We start from the raw sequence: 11,776 nt of genomic DNA on the forward strand, positions 1-11,776 counted from the left end.
AAGGAAAGATGGCAAATGCAAAACGTCTGTGCGTCGAGTCGCGAATCGAGAAGGCGGAAGGGCGGCTGGTTGCGAGATTGCGATCAAGGAAGCTGCGTGTTGGACTGCTTCTGTCTACTTTCCCTTCCCTTCAATTCCTGCCTTTTGCCATAATGGCATCAACAGCTGCGCCCTCATCTAGCAGCAGTCGACAATACCTTGCTCCACCATCATCAGCAATTCGCCCCTCCGCCTCCTCATCAGGTGGTGGTGGAGGCGTCACCCGCCGTCACTCCCTCTTTGGCACAGAGGATCGCATCGTTCTCGACCTGGGCTCACGCTACAGTAAGGTCGGCTTCAGTGGTGAAGCTCAACCGCGTGCCGTCTTTCGCACCCTGAATTGGGGCGGGAAGCGACCAGCAGTAGATGCTCTGTACGCTCCTCAGGCTGCGGCGTTGGGGGATGACGAGGGGCTGGCCGCCGACGTGCTGATGTGGGATCTGGACATTGGCAGAGGGGAGGCTGCTCACGCTGAGGCAAAGGGAGCACTCCTAGCTGCCCGACTCACGGTAATGCTGCGTCGCATCTTCCACGACGCACTGAATGTGGACCCATCACAGCGCAAGGTCATCCTGGTAGAGAACCCGCAAACGCCCCGAATCATCAGACAATGTTGCCTTCAAGCCTTATTCGACAACCTCAAGGTGCCCTCCGTCTCCGCCATGCCGGCCCCTATCATGACTTTGATGGCGCATGGAGCCACAATGGGGCTAGTAGTGAGCGTGGGCGTGCTGGAGACGAGTGTGGTCCCCGTCGTGTGGGGCAGGGTGATGGGGAATGAGGTGAGGAGGAATGCAAGAGCAGCGAGGGGACTGGAGAGGAGAACACGGGCATTGTTGCTGAGGTATGGGAGGGTAGTGGTGTGTGGCGAAGAACTGGAGAAGGGCCAGAGGAGAAGGACACGCAAGGTCGAGAGAACAGATTTGACGCAACAGGTCTTGGAAGAGGTGCTCATGAGCAAAGCCTTTGTGGCCGCAAAGAGCGCAGAACCTCCCTCAAGTAGATCAAATACAGCGACTTCAGCGTCGTTAAAACCCAGACGGCCGGCCACCACAGCCGCAGACTCGGGCAATAAGCCACCACCAGACTGGCGTCTCCCTCCTACAGGCGACGACGAATCCGTGCGCCAAGCTCGCACCTTCCTGTCTCAATATGACGAGGCAGACGACCAGGCCCTCCTGTCGCAGTTACGCACACGGTACAAGACCGCTTCGACCGCATCGCACATCACCTTTCCCCTGCCGCCAATGGGGCACGACGACCCGGCGCACACGTCCATATTTCCCACGGCGCCGGCTACCTTTGCCCTGCCCCCCGATCAGCAGCAGCGAGCCAATGCTCGCAAAAGTTCACGGGAAGATCTCATCATTCCCGGATGGCTGAGGGAGCGGGTTGCGGACTACTTTTGGGACAGCGAAGACGCAGAGGACGACAGCGATGAGGACGAATGCCCTCCCTTGCATTTGCTCATCCTCTCCACCCTGCTGCGTCTGCCCATCGACCTTCGGCGCCCCCTCGCGCGCTCTATCCTCGTTACAGGCGGTGTGGCTTCCATGCCTGGCTTCGCACACAGAATGGGCAACGAGCTGCGCGCTGTACTGGACGAGGTGACCGAGGAGGACCTAGCAGGGGCCATGGTTAACCTGGCGGTCACGCCAGTGGCGCAACGAGGCAAGGGCGCAGGCGCTACTGGAGGAGGGAAGAGTGCTCGCTACGCCACCCTCAAGCCCCTGCGCGACGAGCTCAACGTGGCCAACGACCATTCCCCGCCCGAGGGCCTCGACAGTGGTGCTCCCCTCCTCCCTCCGATGCTACACGCATGGTTCGGCGCTTCTCTCGCTGGCTCGCTCCGCCTCTCGAGTGTGGAAACGGTGCGACTCGACCAATGGCAGGCGGCGACTAAAGCTGCGGAGGAGCAGGTGGAGAAGGAGAAGGAGGTAAAAACAGGCGGTTTCGCCGTCCAGCCGGGAATGCCGCCCAAGAGGGGAAGCTTTATGGGTATCGTAGGTGGATTGGATACCGGGGCTTTTGGTGGGCTGGCGGCTGTTAGTCGGCAATTGAGTCGGTGAGCGAGCGGAGTCCGTAAGCGTCTTCAATGATACCACGATCATCTCCCACCCTCTGGGCCTTTCGTCCATGCGTGACTTGATCAATTGCTGCCGACGGCCCCTCGCCTGAGGATCACGGCTGCTGTATGTACACTGTATAGCGTCTGCTCTGTGATCCTCGGCTACTTCTTCTTCTTCTCCTCCTCATCTGGCTTCGCTTTTCCCTTCAACAACTTCAACGGGCCGCCGCCAGCCGCTCGTGCGATCATCTCGTCTTCAACAGTGCCTGATACAGAGGCGGTCTGACGCTTCTTCTTTGCAGCAAGAGTCTGGGCAGAGAGCTTCTTGGGCGGGGTGACGCGGGCTGACGCGCGCAGCAACCAGCGAAGACGGGTGAGAAAGGGCGTGAATAAGGAGAAGGGACAAGCAGGCGGGGCGGGCATCGTAGACTCACCACCCTTTTTGGGCTGGTTGGCCTTCTTGGTCTGCGCTGTCGACTTGCCCTTTCCCTTGCTAGCGGCAGGGTTAGCTTTGAGGGGCTTGAAGCCTTGTGCCATTGCGATGGCTTGAAATGAGGACGGATGGTATGGAAAGGAGCAACGAGCGAAATGTCAAGGTGGGAAATCTCGCAGATTTGTGGCGTCGAGCCGGCGGAGACGAGACGAGACGAGACGAGACTTGAGAAGGACGGACAGAGCCAAGACGCGGAAGCAGAAGAAAGAGTTGCCTTTCACTCCTTGATTCTTGATCCAACACTCGTCAAGCGTCGGGGACAGCAGCTCAAGGCCGACATGGCGATGCATCGCTCAAGACCAGTCAGTTCATTACAGCGCTGCGCAACATCACAGCCGCCAGCCCGCAATCGCAGCATCGCATCTTCGTCTCACGCCTCTGCGTCCAGATCTTCATCGAGCTCCCCTCCCACCTTCCCGCCCCATTCTCGCGCATTTCCGCAGCGAGATCAAGTCATCTTCTCAGGCATTCAGCCCACGGGTACACCTCACCTGGGCAACCTACTTGGCGCCCTCTTCAACTGGAAGCGTCTCCTCGAGCAAGCTCCCTCCACCTCCTTCACAGCAGCGAAGCGTCACTTCTTCAGCATCGTCGGCCTCCACGCCCTCACAGTCCCACAGGATCCCGATCGGCTCCGGCAGGAGCGCAGTGATATGCTCGCAGCCCTCCTTGCCGTGGGCATCGACCCCTCGCGCTGCGTTCTCTTCCACCAAGAGTCGGTACCAGAGCACGCCGAGCTAATGTGGCTTCTGGGCAGTCTGACCAGTGTGGGACGCCTAAAGAGGATGACCACTTGGAAGGGCAAGGTGGCTGCGCTCAACGAGGGCAGCTCGAAAGACGAAGGAGCAGACCTGGGCGAAGAGGCTCACCTTCCCTTTGGCCTCTTCGCCTACCCCGTCCTCCAAGCAGCCGACATACTACTCTACGGTGCAACTCACGTCCCCGTCGGGCAAGACCAGGCGCAACACCTCGAATTGGCACGCGAGCTCGCTCAGACGTGGAACCGACGCTTCTCTCCTACTAGACTCGACTTCTCTCTGCGGGTCCCGCAGACCCTCTTCACCCCTACGATGGCGCGCGTGCTTTCCCTGCGCGACCCGACGGTCAAGATGAGCAAGTCGAGCCCTGATGCAGGAGGGAGGATCTTGCTCGATGATGGGCCGAAGGAGGTGGAGAAGAAGGTGAAGCGGGCAGTCACGGATGATGAGAGGTCAATGAGCTTCGAAGTGGAGCGAAGGCCGGGAGTCGCGAATCTGCTGGGGATCATTGCCGCATTGGAGTCGCTGAGAGCGGGGAGCGAGGTGAGGCCAGAGAGCGTGGCGGACAGGCTCAACACCCAGCATGCTTCGGGTGAGCCAGGGGCAAAGATGCTCAAAGACCTCGCAGGAGCCACAATCGTGGAGACGCTAGAGCCTATCAGGCAGCAGTACGAGCGGTTGAGACAAGACCGAGGGTACCTGGCTGAGGTAGCGAGTAGGGGGAGGGACGAGGCAAGGGAAGTCGCGAGTAAGACGATGCTGAAGGTCAGGGCGGCGATGGGCATCGGCGAGTAGCAAGAGAAGCGTATATATAGTCGAAGTGAAAGAGGAACAAATGCGATACCACATTGAATCCACGCAATCAGTGCGTGAACTTGCGGTTCGGGTTGGCCCCGAAGAGGTTGAGGCGGATCTCCGGGAGCATCTGTGCGAGGGCGAACGAACGGAATGAAGTAGTCAGCATCGTCGCAAGACAGTCTGGCGTGCTTGTGCTGCGTCGACGCACCATCTCCTCCAACAACCTCAACCTCTCGTCCAACGTATTGTCAATCTTGATCCTTCCCCTCAGCCCATGCAGTACCACACCACCATTGCTGTCCTTGCCCAGCCCCTCCCTGACCTCAATCTCAACATCACGGCCACTCTTCTCCTTGTACTGCTTCTTTGCCTCGTCGGCACTCTTCTTGATCAGGTCCTGGTCCGCGCTCCTACCGGTAACGGATACTTTGTCCTCGAGCAAGGTGAGGAGACCCTGGACGATGAGCTGGGTGACGAGGGGCTGGTATTTGGAGCTGTCCTTGGAGAGAGAGGCGAGTTGTGAGCGAGCACCTTCGAAGAGGTCTTGCAGGTGGGTCTCGCGAGCTTGCAGAATGGACAGACGAGACTTGTTGGTTGCGTTCGACTCGGAGCTGCGGGCGGGGCGTCGAGGGGGAGTCAGCAATCATATGCGGATACCGGCAGAATGGCATTCCACTGGTTGCACGCACATCTTGTTGGCTACCTGGGCTTGCTTGATCTTCTTGTCATGGGCGGCTTCGATGCTGATGGCCTCCTGGCGAACGATCTTGGACTACAGGTTTGTGGGAGAGGTGATCGAGCACGAAGAGGAGTTAGCGTCGCGAATGTCAGGTGGCTCCTTGCCCCTCCATCTGCCTCACCTTTTCAATAGCGAACTCCTCATCGGCCTTGACCTGGATCTCCCTCGCCTTCTCCATTGCCTCTTGCTTGATGAAGGCCACCTGTCGGCGCGAGGGTAGATGTGGTCAGCCATCGATTTCTCCACCCGCCTTGCCTCCCCACGCTCGCACCCACCATCTTCTTCATCTCCGACAGAACTTCATCGTCGTTCATTGGTCTCGACATGTTGGTGTCTGCGCGGTGGGGAGATGAGGCTGAGTGGTGATGGTGATGGTAAGGTCGAGCGTCGAGGGCCCCTGGCTGCGAGAGGGTGGAGTGTCTCGTCTCGAGTCGCTGACGCCAAGCCGCGTGGCACTCGAAGCGGGGCTCTCTCACACTGTCGAGCGGAGAGAGGGCGGACTGGCGGCGACGGGCGGCGGCATCGAGGAGCGGAGCAGCTCGCGCCTTGGCCATCTTGCATTTGCATTGCTTGCTTCGAGTCAGTCAAATCAATCAATCAACCGACCTCTCCTTTGCATCGTCTGCCCCTCCGCAGGCCGGACATCGACTACCATGTCATGAGCAGACACGTCGGCGTAGCTTCACTGTCATCGTCATGACTGCTGCGAACCCAGCCACGGCTACCTCGATACCAATCTACGTCCGCCTCGTCCCTTACGACCAATGGCTTCGCATCAAAGTCGATCCGGCTACGCATATAGCCACGCTCAAGGATGTCATTCTCGAGAAGGCAAGAATCGGAGGTGCGCACAACGACGAGACAGATGCTGGTCCATCGACAGACTCCTCACGCAACGCCAAAAAGGCTTTGTTCACAGCCATTCTGCCTGCGGACCTGCCTAAAGCTTACCTCGCTCGCAAGCCCCGACGTTTCGATGCACTGCAATCAACACCCACTGACGAGATTCGTGGGAATGTCGATACCGCTCGCTTGCCATTTGTAGGCGTAGGCGTGCAAGAAGCTGCTCCAGCCATCGATCAGCCATCACGTTCTCCTCGTCGAAGATCATCAGCCAGTCACGTCAATCCTGATACGTCGTCGCTTCAGCCATCGCTCCCACTACGGCCCAGCCTGTCCAATTCAACTTCAAGCCCCCACATGATGTCCGTATCACTAGGCTCGGCAGGCTCATCGATCGCAGGCGGATCGGGTCGCGCAACACAGAGTGTGGATACCGAGGCCAGATCATCTCGAGGCCATCTCCTCCACCTCGGCCGCAATGCCATCGGCTCCTTATCCCCCAAGAAGAGCCTGCGCAATCTTCGCGGATCGCAAGCCTCCAATCTGGAATCCTCTCAAGACGGTTCCTACCCAGGCGCGCTTGGATTGACTGGCAATGAAGACGCGTTGCGTAAGGAGCAAGAGGCCCGATTGAGGCTGGAGAGAGCAGTGAAGGCGCACCAGCAGCAGCGCACCAGGGACAGCGACTCGACTGGTAGGCAGGGCTCCAATACCAGCACAGAGGCAACCTCATCACCCTCGTCTTCAGCTGTACCGCTTGACGTTCCCGAAAGACAACGGCTCCTCAACTCAGCTAACGCCCGTCGAGCTCGAAGACAACGCAGTCGTGCGCTTGACTTTCTTGAAGGAGGGCAGAACAGCAGTACAGAGGGAAATTCTGCGTCGACGCAAGACTCAAAGGAGCAGACGCCGCCCTCGCTGGACGAAGACGCTGCTGGTATGCTCCGCGTCACCCACATCACTGGCTCAGACTCTCTACTGGACTCCTCGTCTGAGTCGGAGAACCACCAAGACCACGAGTGGCAGCTCGGGAGCTCTTTGGAGGCGGGGGATTCCAGTGGGACGTCTTTGCCTGAGGTGAAAAGAGAAGACCATCTCATTACGCCAACGGTTGCGAACAGGGACCGCTCCGGGACAATCACCGCTGGCAGTCGGCCAGCGACCGCATCGACTAGTCAGCGTGCACCTCAAGCAGACGTGACCTTTCAGCAGCAGTCTTCCTCCTCGTCGACTGTCGCTCCAGCTCAAGCGCCGCCACCGCCGCGTCTGGGCGGCGTGCACCGTAACGAGATCTCGGCCTTCATGCACTCCCATCACCCGCTCGCAAGCCAGTACGTCCTCTATACGCTCAGCAACGGCTTGCTCCTCGAGGACTTTGCGACTGTCGCAGGCTCCAAGATTAGACCGTATGAGCTGATTGAGCTGCAGGCCTACAGCGCAGAAGAGCGAGTGCGACTGCCCCGTCGCAGCGAAGCGCGTGGAGGGCATGCCATCTTCGATCAAGCGTACGTCCGACCATATGCCCACGCCTCCGCGTACGTGTACAAGCCGAACAGCTCTCCACGCAGCGCAGAGCGGGCTGGACTCGGGCAGTGGAAGTTGCGCTGGCTAATGGTGTACGACGGCACGCTTAGCTTGTATCGTAAGCGGCCCTCGCGAGTGGAAATCGCGCAGGCAATGGCAGCGAGTCAGGCGCAGGAGCGGCTCGCGCACCAGCAGCAGCACCACATGCCCGGCATCTCATCGTCTAACAATTCGCTCAATGCTGCAGCAGCGGCCGCAGCTGCCTCGGGAGCGCTGACTCTACCACTCGTTACATGGGATTTGGACAAGGTGCGCTGGGTAGGGGCGGAGAAGGCGGATGGATCTACGAACCCGCCCTCTCCCGCAGGCATGGCGCAAGATTGCTTGACAGTGGCGTTCTCAGCGCCAGCGACCTCCACCGCCCCTTCCCTCCTCCTACCCCAGGGCTCGACAGGCGCGGTGGCTGCTGGCGGATACGGCACACTTGGTACCGGCTCTGGTATCGACCACACAATATCGCTGCGCTTCACGACGGACCATCAGGCTTACGCATGGCATCGCGTCTTTCAGCGGGCGCATATGTGTGGAGTGGCGGCGGAGGCTATCGCTGTTGCTGAGGAGGGCGGCCTGGAGAAGGGCATGAGCTATCTGCCTGCCCGAGAGGTGCAGAGAGCGATGCGTTCTGTCGATGAGGCGAATAAGATTGCAGAGATGAGGAGCGGTACAAAGAACACTGCGGCGCCCATGTCGCGGCGTATGGCAGAGCAAGCCGATCAGGTCCAGCGAGCCACCTCGCGACCTCTTCACTCGACAAGCTCTTCTTCCTCCCCTACCACGCCAACTCTGCTAGCAATCGATCCAGATCGTTGGCGTCAACTCGCGCTGCATCGCGCCTTCATCTCCGGGCGAGGCGGTGTCGTCCCCCCGGGCAAAGCAGGTCGTCATGCCGGTCGTAATGCGCTGGCAAGGGCCAGGCTCAGGCCGGAGGGGAGCGATAATAGGCTAGAGGACGCAGATGATTGGAGTAGCGAGGAGGAAGCGGAGGATTTCCTGGCAGTGGTAGGCGAGGCGAAGAGGGATAAAGGGGAGGGAAGGGAGCCGAAGGGGAAGACGAAGGACCGAAGTGAAGCTGCACGACCGTCGTCGCAAGGCAGGGCGAGACCACAGTCTACCTCTGCGGCTCCCCAGCAGCAGTGCCAGCAGCAGGCGAGCAAGCAAGAGCGTCGCGCCTCGCAACAGGGCGCGAGCGCGGTGGGAGTCGGCAAGCCAAGACGACAGCCCTCCTCTCCCGACCTGAGGGCGTCTGCTAAGAACAGGTCAAGCGTAGGGCCCGGCACGACCGTCGCTTCCAGCACTACCGTGGCCGCAGCTGCAACGCCTACGTCTAGCTTTGGTGCGACCATGCCTCAAGCAACAGCGGCCGGCTCGACGCGCAAGAACCGTGCGTTCAGCGTGGGCAGCGCGAGGTTGGGCAAGGGAAGGGCGGGTGTGTGAGGATTCAAGCAGGACACGATACCCAGATGTGAAAGGGCAGGAGAGAGAAGAGTAGGCAGAGGACTGACGCTCCTGGCCTCCCTGCCCACGCTTGTTGCTATTCGAGACCCGCATAATCGCTTTAAATCATCTCCTTGTCGCACGTGCGCTGATACAGTATGTCACGGTAGCGTCTCCTTGCCTCAAGCCTCACCTCACGCCTTCTTCCTACACCAACTCCTAAACGTCTTGCCCAACCCAGCCTCCACGCAAGCCCCCTTGGCTTGGAAGAGCGTACAGTCTGTGCAGTTGCGAAAGATGCACATGTAGCCGTAACTGATCTCGGACTTGAAGCTACCACAGAACCCGGGGATGATAACGGAGGCGGCCGTTTGGGAAACGTTTCCGTTGATCTGGATTGCGTAGTATTCGTCGTCGCAGTGCAGACCGGTGTTGCAGTAGCCTTTAGGTGGACAAGGGTCAGGAGTGAGCCAGAAGAAAAGTCAAGCAGGCGTGTGGCGCAAGATATTACCAAGCACGAAGGCCGGCAGAACGCCTGGTAGCGTCAAAGTGACGAGGAAGAGCAGACAGGCGAAGGGAATGGCTTGAAACTTCATGGTAGCAAGTTGAGCGTGTGCGTGATGCTGAAGCAAGATACTAGGGCTGCTCCCTTCGGCGGTAGGCCTCAAAGCAAGTCGAAGCATTTTTTACGGCAACTGATCGCTGCTAAGTAGGACCTGGTCAGCTGAGTCCGTTGCTCTTACTACGGGACCTCATTGCTCATGCTCTTTGTTCACATGAGAGTAAGAATGGCTGAGCTACCCTCCAGCATATGAAGAGGTATGCCGTTCGACCGCTGTGCATTGTGCGCTACATGAATGAGAACGAGCAGCGCAATGGCACCGACTGCTGCCTATCCCTTTTTAGCTCAGCCTACGCTACATGGGCTCCCTCTCCCCAAGCTGCCTTTTCGTCTTGCACCAGCTCCTGAATGTCTTGCCCATCCCAGCCTCCACGCAAGCCCCCACGGCCTGGAACAACGTGCAGTCTGTACAGTCGCGGTTGATGCACATGTAGCCATCGCCTACGGCCGTCTTGAACGACCCACAGAATCCGGAAATGTTGACTGTGGTGGCATTGTTGTCGTTCGAGATTGCATGGGACTCGTCATCGCAGTGTAAGCCGGAGTTGCAAGAGCCTGCGGTAGGGCAGGGGGGGCAGGTTGATGAAAATAAGAAGAAGAGGTAGATTGATGAGCAGGCAAGACCTACCTAAGGTGTACGCATTAATGCTTGCAAGTCTGTACGCGATGAGAAGCCAGGCGAAGGGCGCTCGTACAAGGGCACGGTATGGTAGGATCATAGTGACGAGCGTTGTGATTGTAAGTTGAGTCGGGAAGAGCTGCGGTCACGGCGGTCAGTGAGGCCAGCGTTAAGTCTGCGGATGATCTCAAGGAAGCCCGACTGGCTGTCGACCAGGCAGGCCGCTGCGACGCGAGATCACGTCTGCCGTTGAGCGCGAGCAGCTGCTTGCACGCAAGCAATGCGAGAGCTCGTGAGATGCACAGTAAAAGATACCACCCGCAATGCCCCGTGAGATTGCGAGCTGGCTGCCGCGGTCCTCCGCTTTGTGCAAAGGCATTCCGGCATCGCGAATGCAAAGTGGGTGACGGCTCCGCGAAACAGCTGGTCAGACTTGCTTTCTCTCTCTTCGCCTTTTCCGACATTTCAATCCATACATCTTCGTCTCTGAACCCAAACAGCCGATGACTCGCAACAACATGACGTCCGAGCTCATCAGTCTGACGATGCTGGATCTGCTTTCGCTCAGCTCCCCCTTGGTATCCCCGACTTGCTTGAGCGATCGGGAAAGCTCGTTGTGCATCTTCCCATCGTTGCGCCCACAATTGAGTCATCAACTATCCACAGTGATCATCAATAGCCGCAATGATGTCGAGGCAGGGGCGCTGGTGCGGCAATGGCCAGGAGGGTCTCACAGCACGGGCCGCGTGAGCTGACCCATCGTCGCATTGCCAGCGACCATCAAATGCCTGCTTCTATCTAATGTCTTCGGCCCTTGCCAGGACCGCTGACTTTTTCGGGGGCAGCGTCGTCGCTGCGCCGAAAGCGGGAGGAGCGAAAGTGTCCGAGGCAACACCCCTCAAAGGTATCAGCCGGCCGTGAGGTTTTATCTTCCAGTGGCATTCCGACCTCACACAATCGACCGCAGTCAGACCATGATCGCCGCCCGCTTTGCCTTCTGCCTTGCCATGGTGATGGCAATGATTATCCCAGTCTTGACATTTATGCCGAAGCTCGACCTCGTCGGTGAGATCAGCGTGGCAGCGCGCTATGGCAGATTGGCTCTGACCCCTGGCCTACACTCAGGGTTCTGCCGCAGCGACTCGTGAGTCACCACGTCTGCCTCTTGGAGCTGCCTACTGACGTGATGCCTCATTTGTCCCATCGAGTAGCAATTGCAGCTTCAATGCCATCCGCATCGAAGGTCAGACCATTGGAAAGATCACGATTGCGGCCCCCTGCTCGAGGTGGGCTGACAACCTAGCCACTGCAATGCGGCTGCTACACACGCTGACTTTTGTTAGCATCGGGATTGATAGCTTTTTCAGCCACGGCCCAGCTGGTAGACTCTGCTCTGGCACTGATGGAACTTGTTCAAATTGCGAGCAAGTGCGTGGAGGACAAGTGTGCTTCCATGTCAGTATGCTGAGTCGAGATTGCCAAGATAGATCCTGGCTGACGCGAGACCCATGTCCACCGGGAGCAGAGAGGGCCCTATTGTGAGAGGATGAAGCATCATCAATCGCTGCTGAGCCTACTGACCAGCTTGTCTCTGTCCCATCCGACAGACTCCTTCTGTCCTTGAGGACGGCTGGGGCAATGCACCATGTCCGCCGAAGAGCATCGTCACAGCGCAACGGAGTCGCGCAGGACGCTTTCGTTTCGCCTCTCAGCCTCTGCTGCTACTCCTCTGACCATTACAACCTCGCTCTCCGACATTGCGAGATCCTCTGATCACCA

At 58.8% G+C, this 11,776-nt stretch overlaps 6 protein-coding genes across 6 annotated transcripts; 3 read left to right on the plus strand and 3 right to left on the minus strand.

Annotated features, from left to right (window-relative positions):
- The first annotated feature begins 117 nt into the window (after positions 1 to 117).
- Positions 118 to 2,193, plus strand: BDZ90DRAFT_234320 (actin-like ATPase domain-containing protein). Its single transcript, XM_025506969.1, has one exon. The coding sequence runs from the start codon at positions 153 to 155 to the stop codon at positions 2,106 to 2,108; it is 1,956 nt and encodes a 651-aa protein (XP_025359717.1). The 5' UTR covers positions 118 to 152; the 3' UTR covers positions 2,109 to 2,193.
- A 76-nt stretch (positions 2,194 to 2,269) lies between these two features.
- BDZ90DRAFT_262555 (hypothetical protein) lies at positions 2,270 to 2,644 on the minus strand (the record flags this gene model as incomplete). Its single annotated transcript, XM_025508500.1, has 2 exons — positions 2,270 to 2,451; positions 2,542 to 2,644. 2 exons carry the CDS (start codon positions 2,642 to 2,644, stop codon positions 2,270 to 2,272), a joined length of 285 nt encoding a protein of 94 aa, XP_025359718.1.
- Positions 2,645 to 2,878: 234 nt separating this feature from the next.
- On the plus strand, positions 2,879 to 4,153 carry BDZ90DRAFT_247127 (tryptophanyl-tRNA synthetase; the record flags this gene model as incomplete). The annotated part of the gene is made up of 2 exons (XM_025507589.1): positions 2,879 to 3,052; positions 3,074 to 4,153. The coding sequence occupies 2 exons, from the start codon at positions 2,879 to 2,881 to the stop codon at positions 4,151 to 4,153; spliced, it is 1,254 nt and encodes a 417-aa protein (XP_025359719.1).
- BDZ90DRAFT_234321 (putative vacuolar ATP synthase subunit E) lies at positions 3,769 to 5,086 on the minus strand. Its single transcript, XM_025506970.1, has 4 exons — positions 5,017 to 5,086; positions 4,846 to 4,928; positions 4,365 to 4,767; positions 3,769 to 4,283 (listed from the first exon to the last, which is right to left on the minus strand). Exons 1-4 carry the CDS (start codon positions 5,071 to 5,073, stop codon positions 4,221 to 4,223), a joined length of 606 nt encoding a protein of 201 aa, XP_025359720.1. The 5' UTR covers positions 5,074 to 5,086; the 3' UTR covers positions 3,769 to 4,220.
- Positions 5,087 to 5,591: 505 nt separating this feature from the next.
- Positions 5,592 to 8,756, plus strand: BDZ90DRAFT_262558 (hypothetical protein; the record flags this gene model as incomplete). The annotated part of the gene is made up of 1 exon (XM_025508501.1): positions 5,592 to 8,756. The coding sequence occupies one exon, from the start codon at positions 5,592 to 5,594 to the stop codon at positions 8,754 to 8,756; it is 3,165 nt and encodes a 1,054-aa protein (XP_025359721.1).
- A 194-nt stretch (positions 8,757 to 8,950) lies between these two features.
- On the minus strand, positions 8,951 to 10,097 carry BDZ90DRAFT_262559 (hypothetical protein; the record flags this gene model as incomplete). Its single annotated transcript, XM_025508502.1, has 3 exons — positions 8,951 to 9,198; positions 9,790 to 9,933; positions 10,007 to 10,097. 3 exons carry the CDS (start codon positions 10,095 to 10,097, stop codon positions 8,951 to 8,953), a joined length of 483 nt encoding a protein of 160 aa, XP_025359722.1.
- Positions 10,098 to 11,776: the final 1,679 nt, after the last annotated feature.

Source organism: Jaminaea rosea (assembly GCF_003144245.1).
Source record: "Jaminaea rosea strain MCA 5214 unplaced genomic scaffold BDZ90scaffold_16, whole genome shotgun sequence".
NCBI lineage: Eukaryota > Fungi > Basidiomycota > Exobasidiomycetes > Microstromatales > Jaminaea > Jaminaea rosea.

Bases quoted from the DNA above. Each gene is read 5' to 3' on its own strand.
- BDZ90DRAFT_234320 (XM_025506969.1), top strand. From the start codon at position 153: ATGGCATCAACAGCTGCGCCCTCATCTAGCAGCAGTCGACAATACCTT.
- BDZ90DRAFT_234321 (XM_025506970.1), bottom strand. From the start codon at position 5,073: ATGGAGAAGGCGAGGGAGATCCAGGTCAAGGCCGATGAGGAGTTCGCT. The intron at 4,768-4,845 runs GTGCGTGCAACC...CCCCGCCCGCAG, and splicing joins GCCCAGGTAGCCAACAAGAT to CTCCGAGTCGAACGCAACCA. The intron at 4,284-4,364 runs GTGCGTCGACGC...GCCCTCGCACAG, and splicing joins TGAGGTTGTTGGAGGAGATG to ATGCTCCCGGAGATCCGCCT.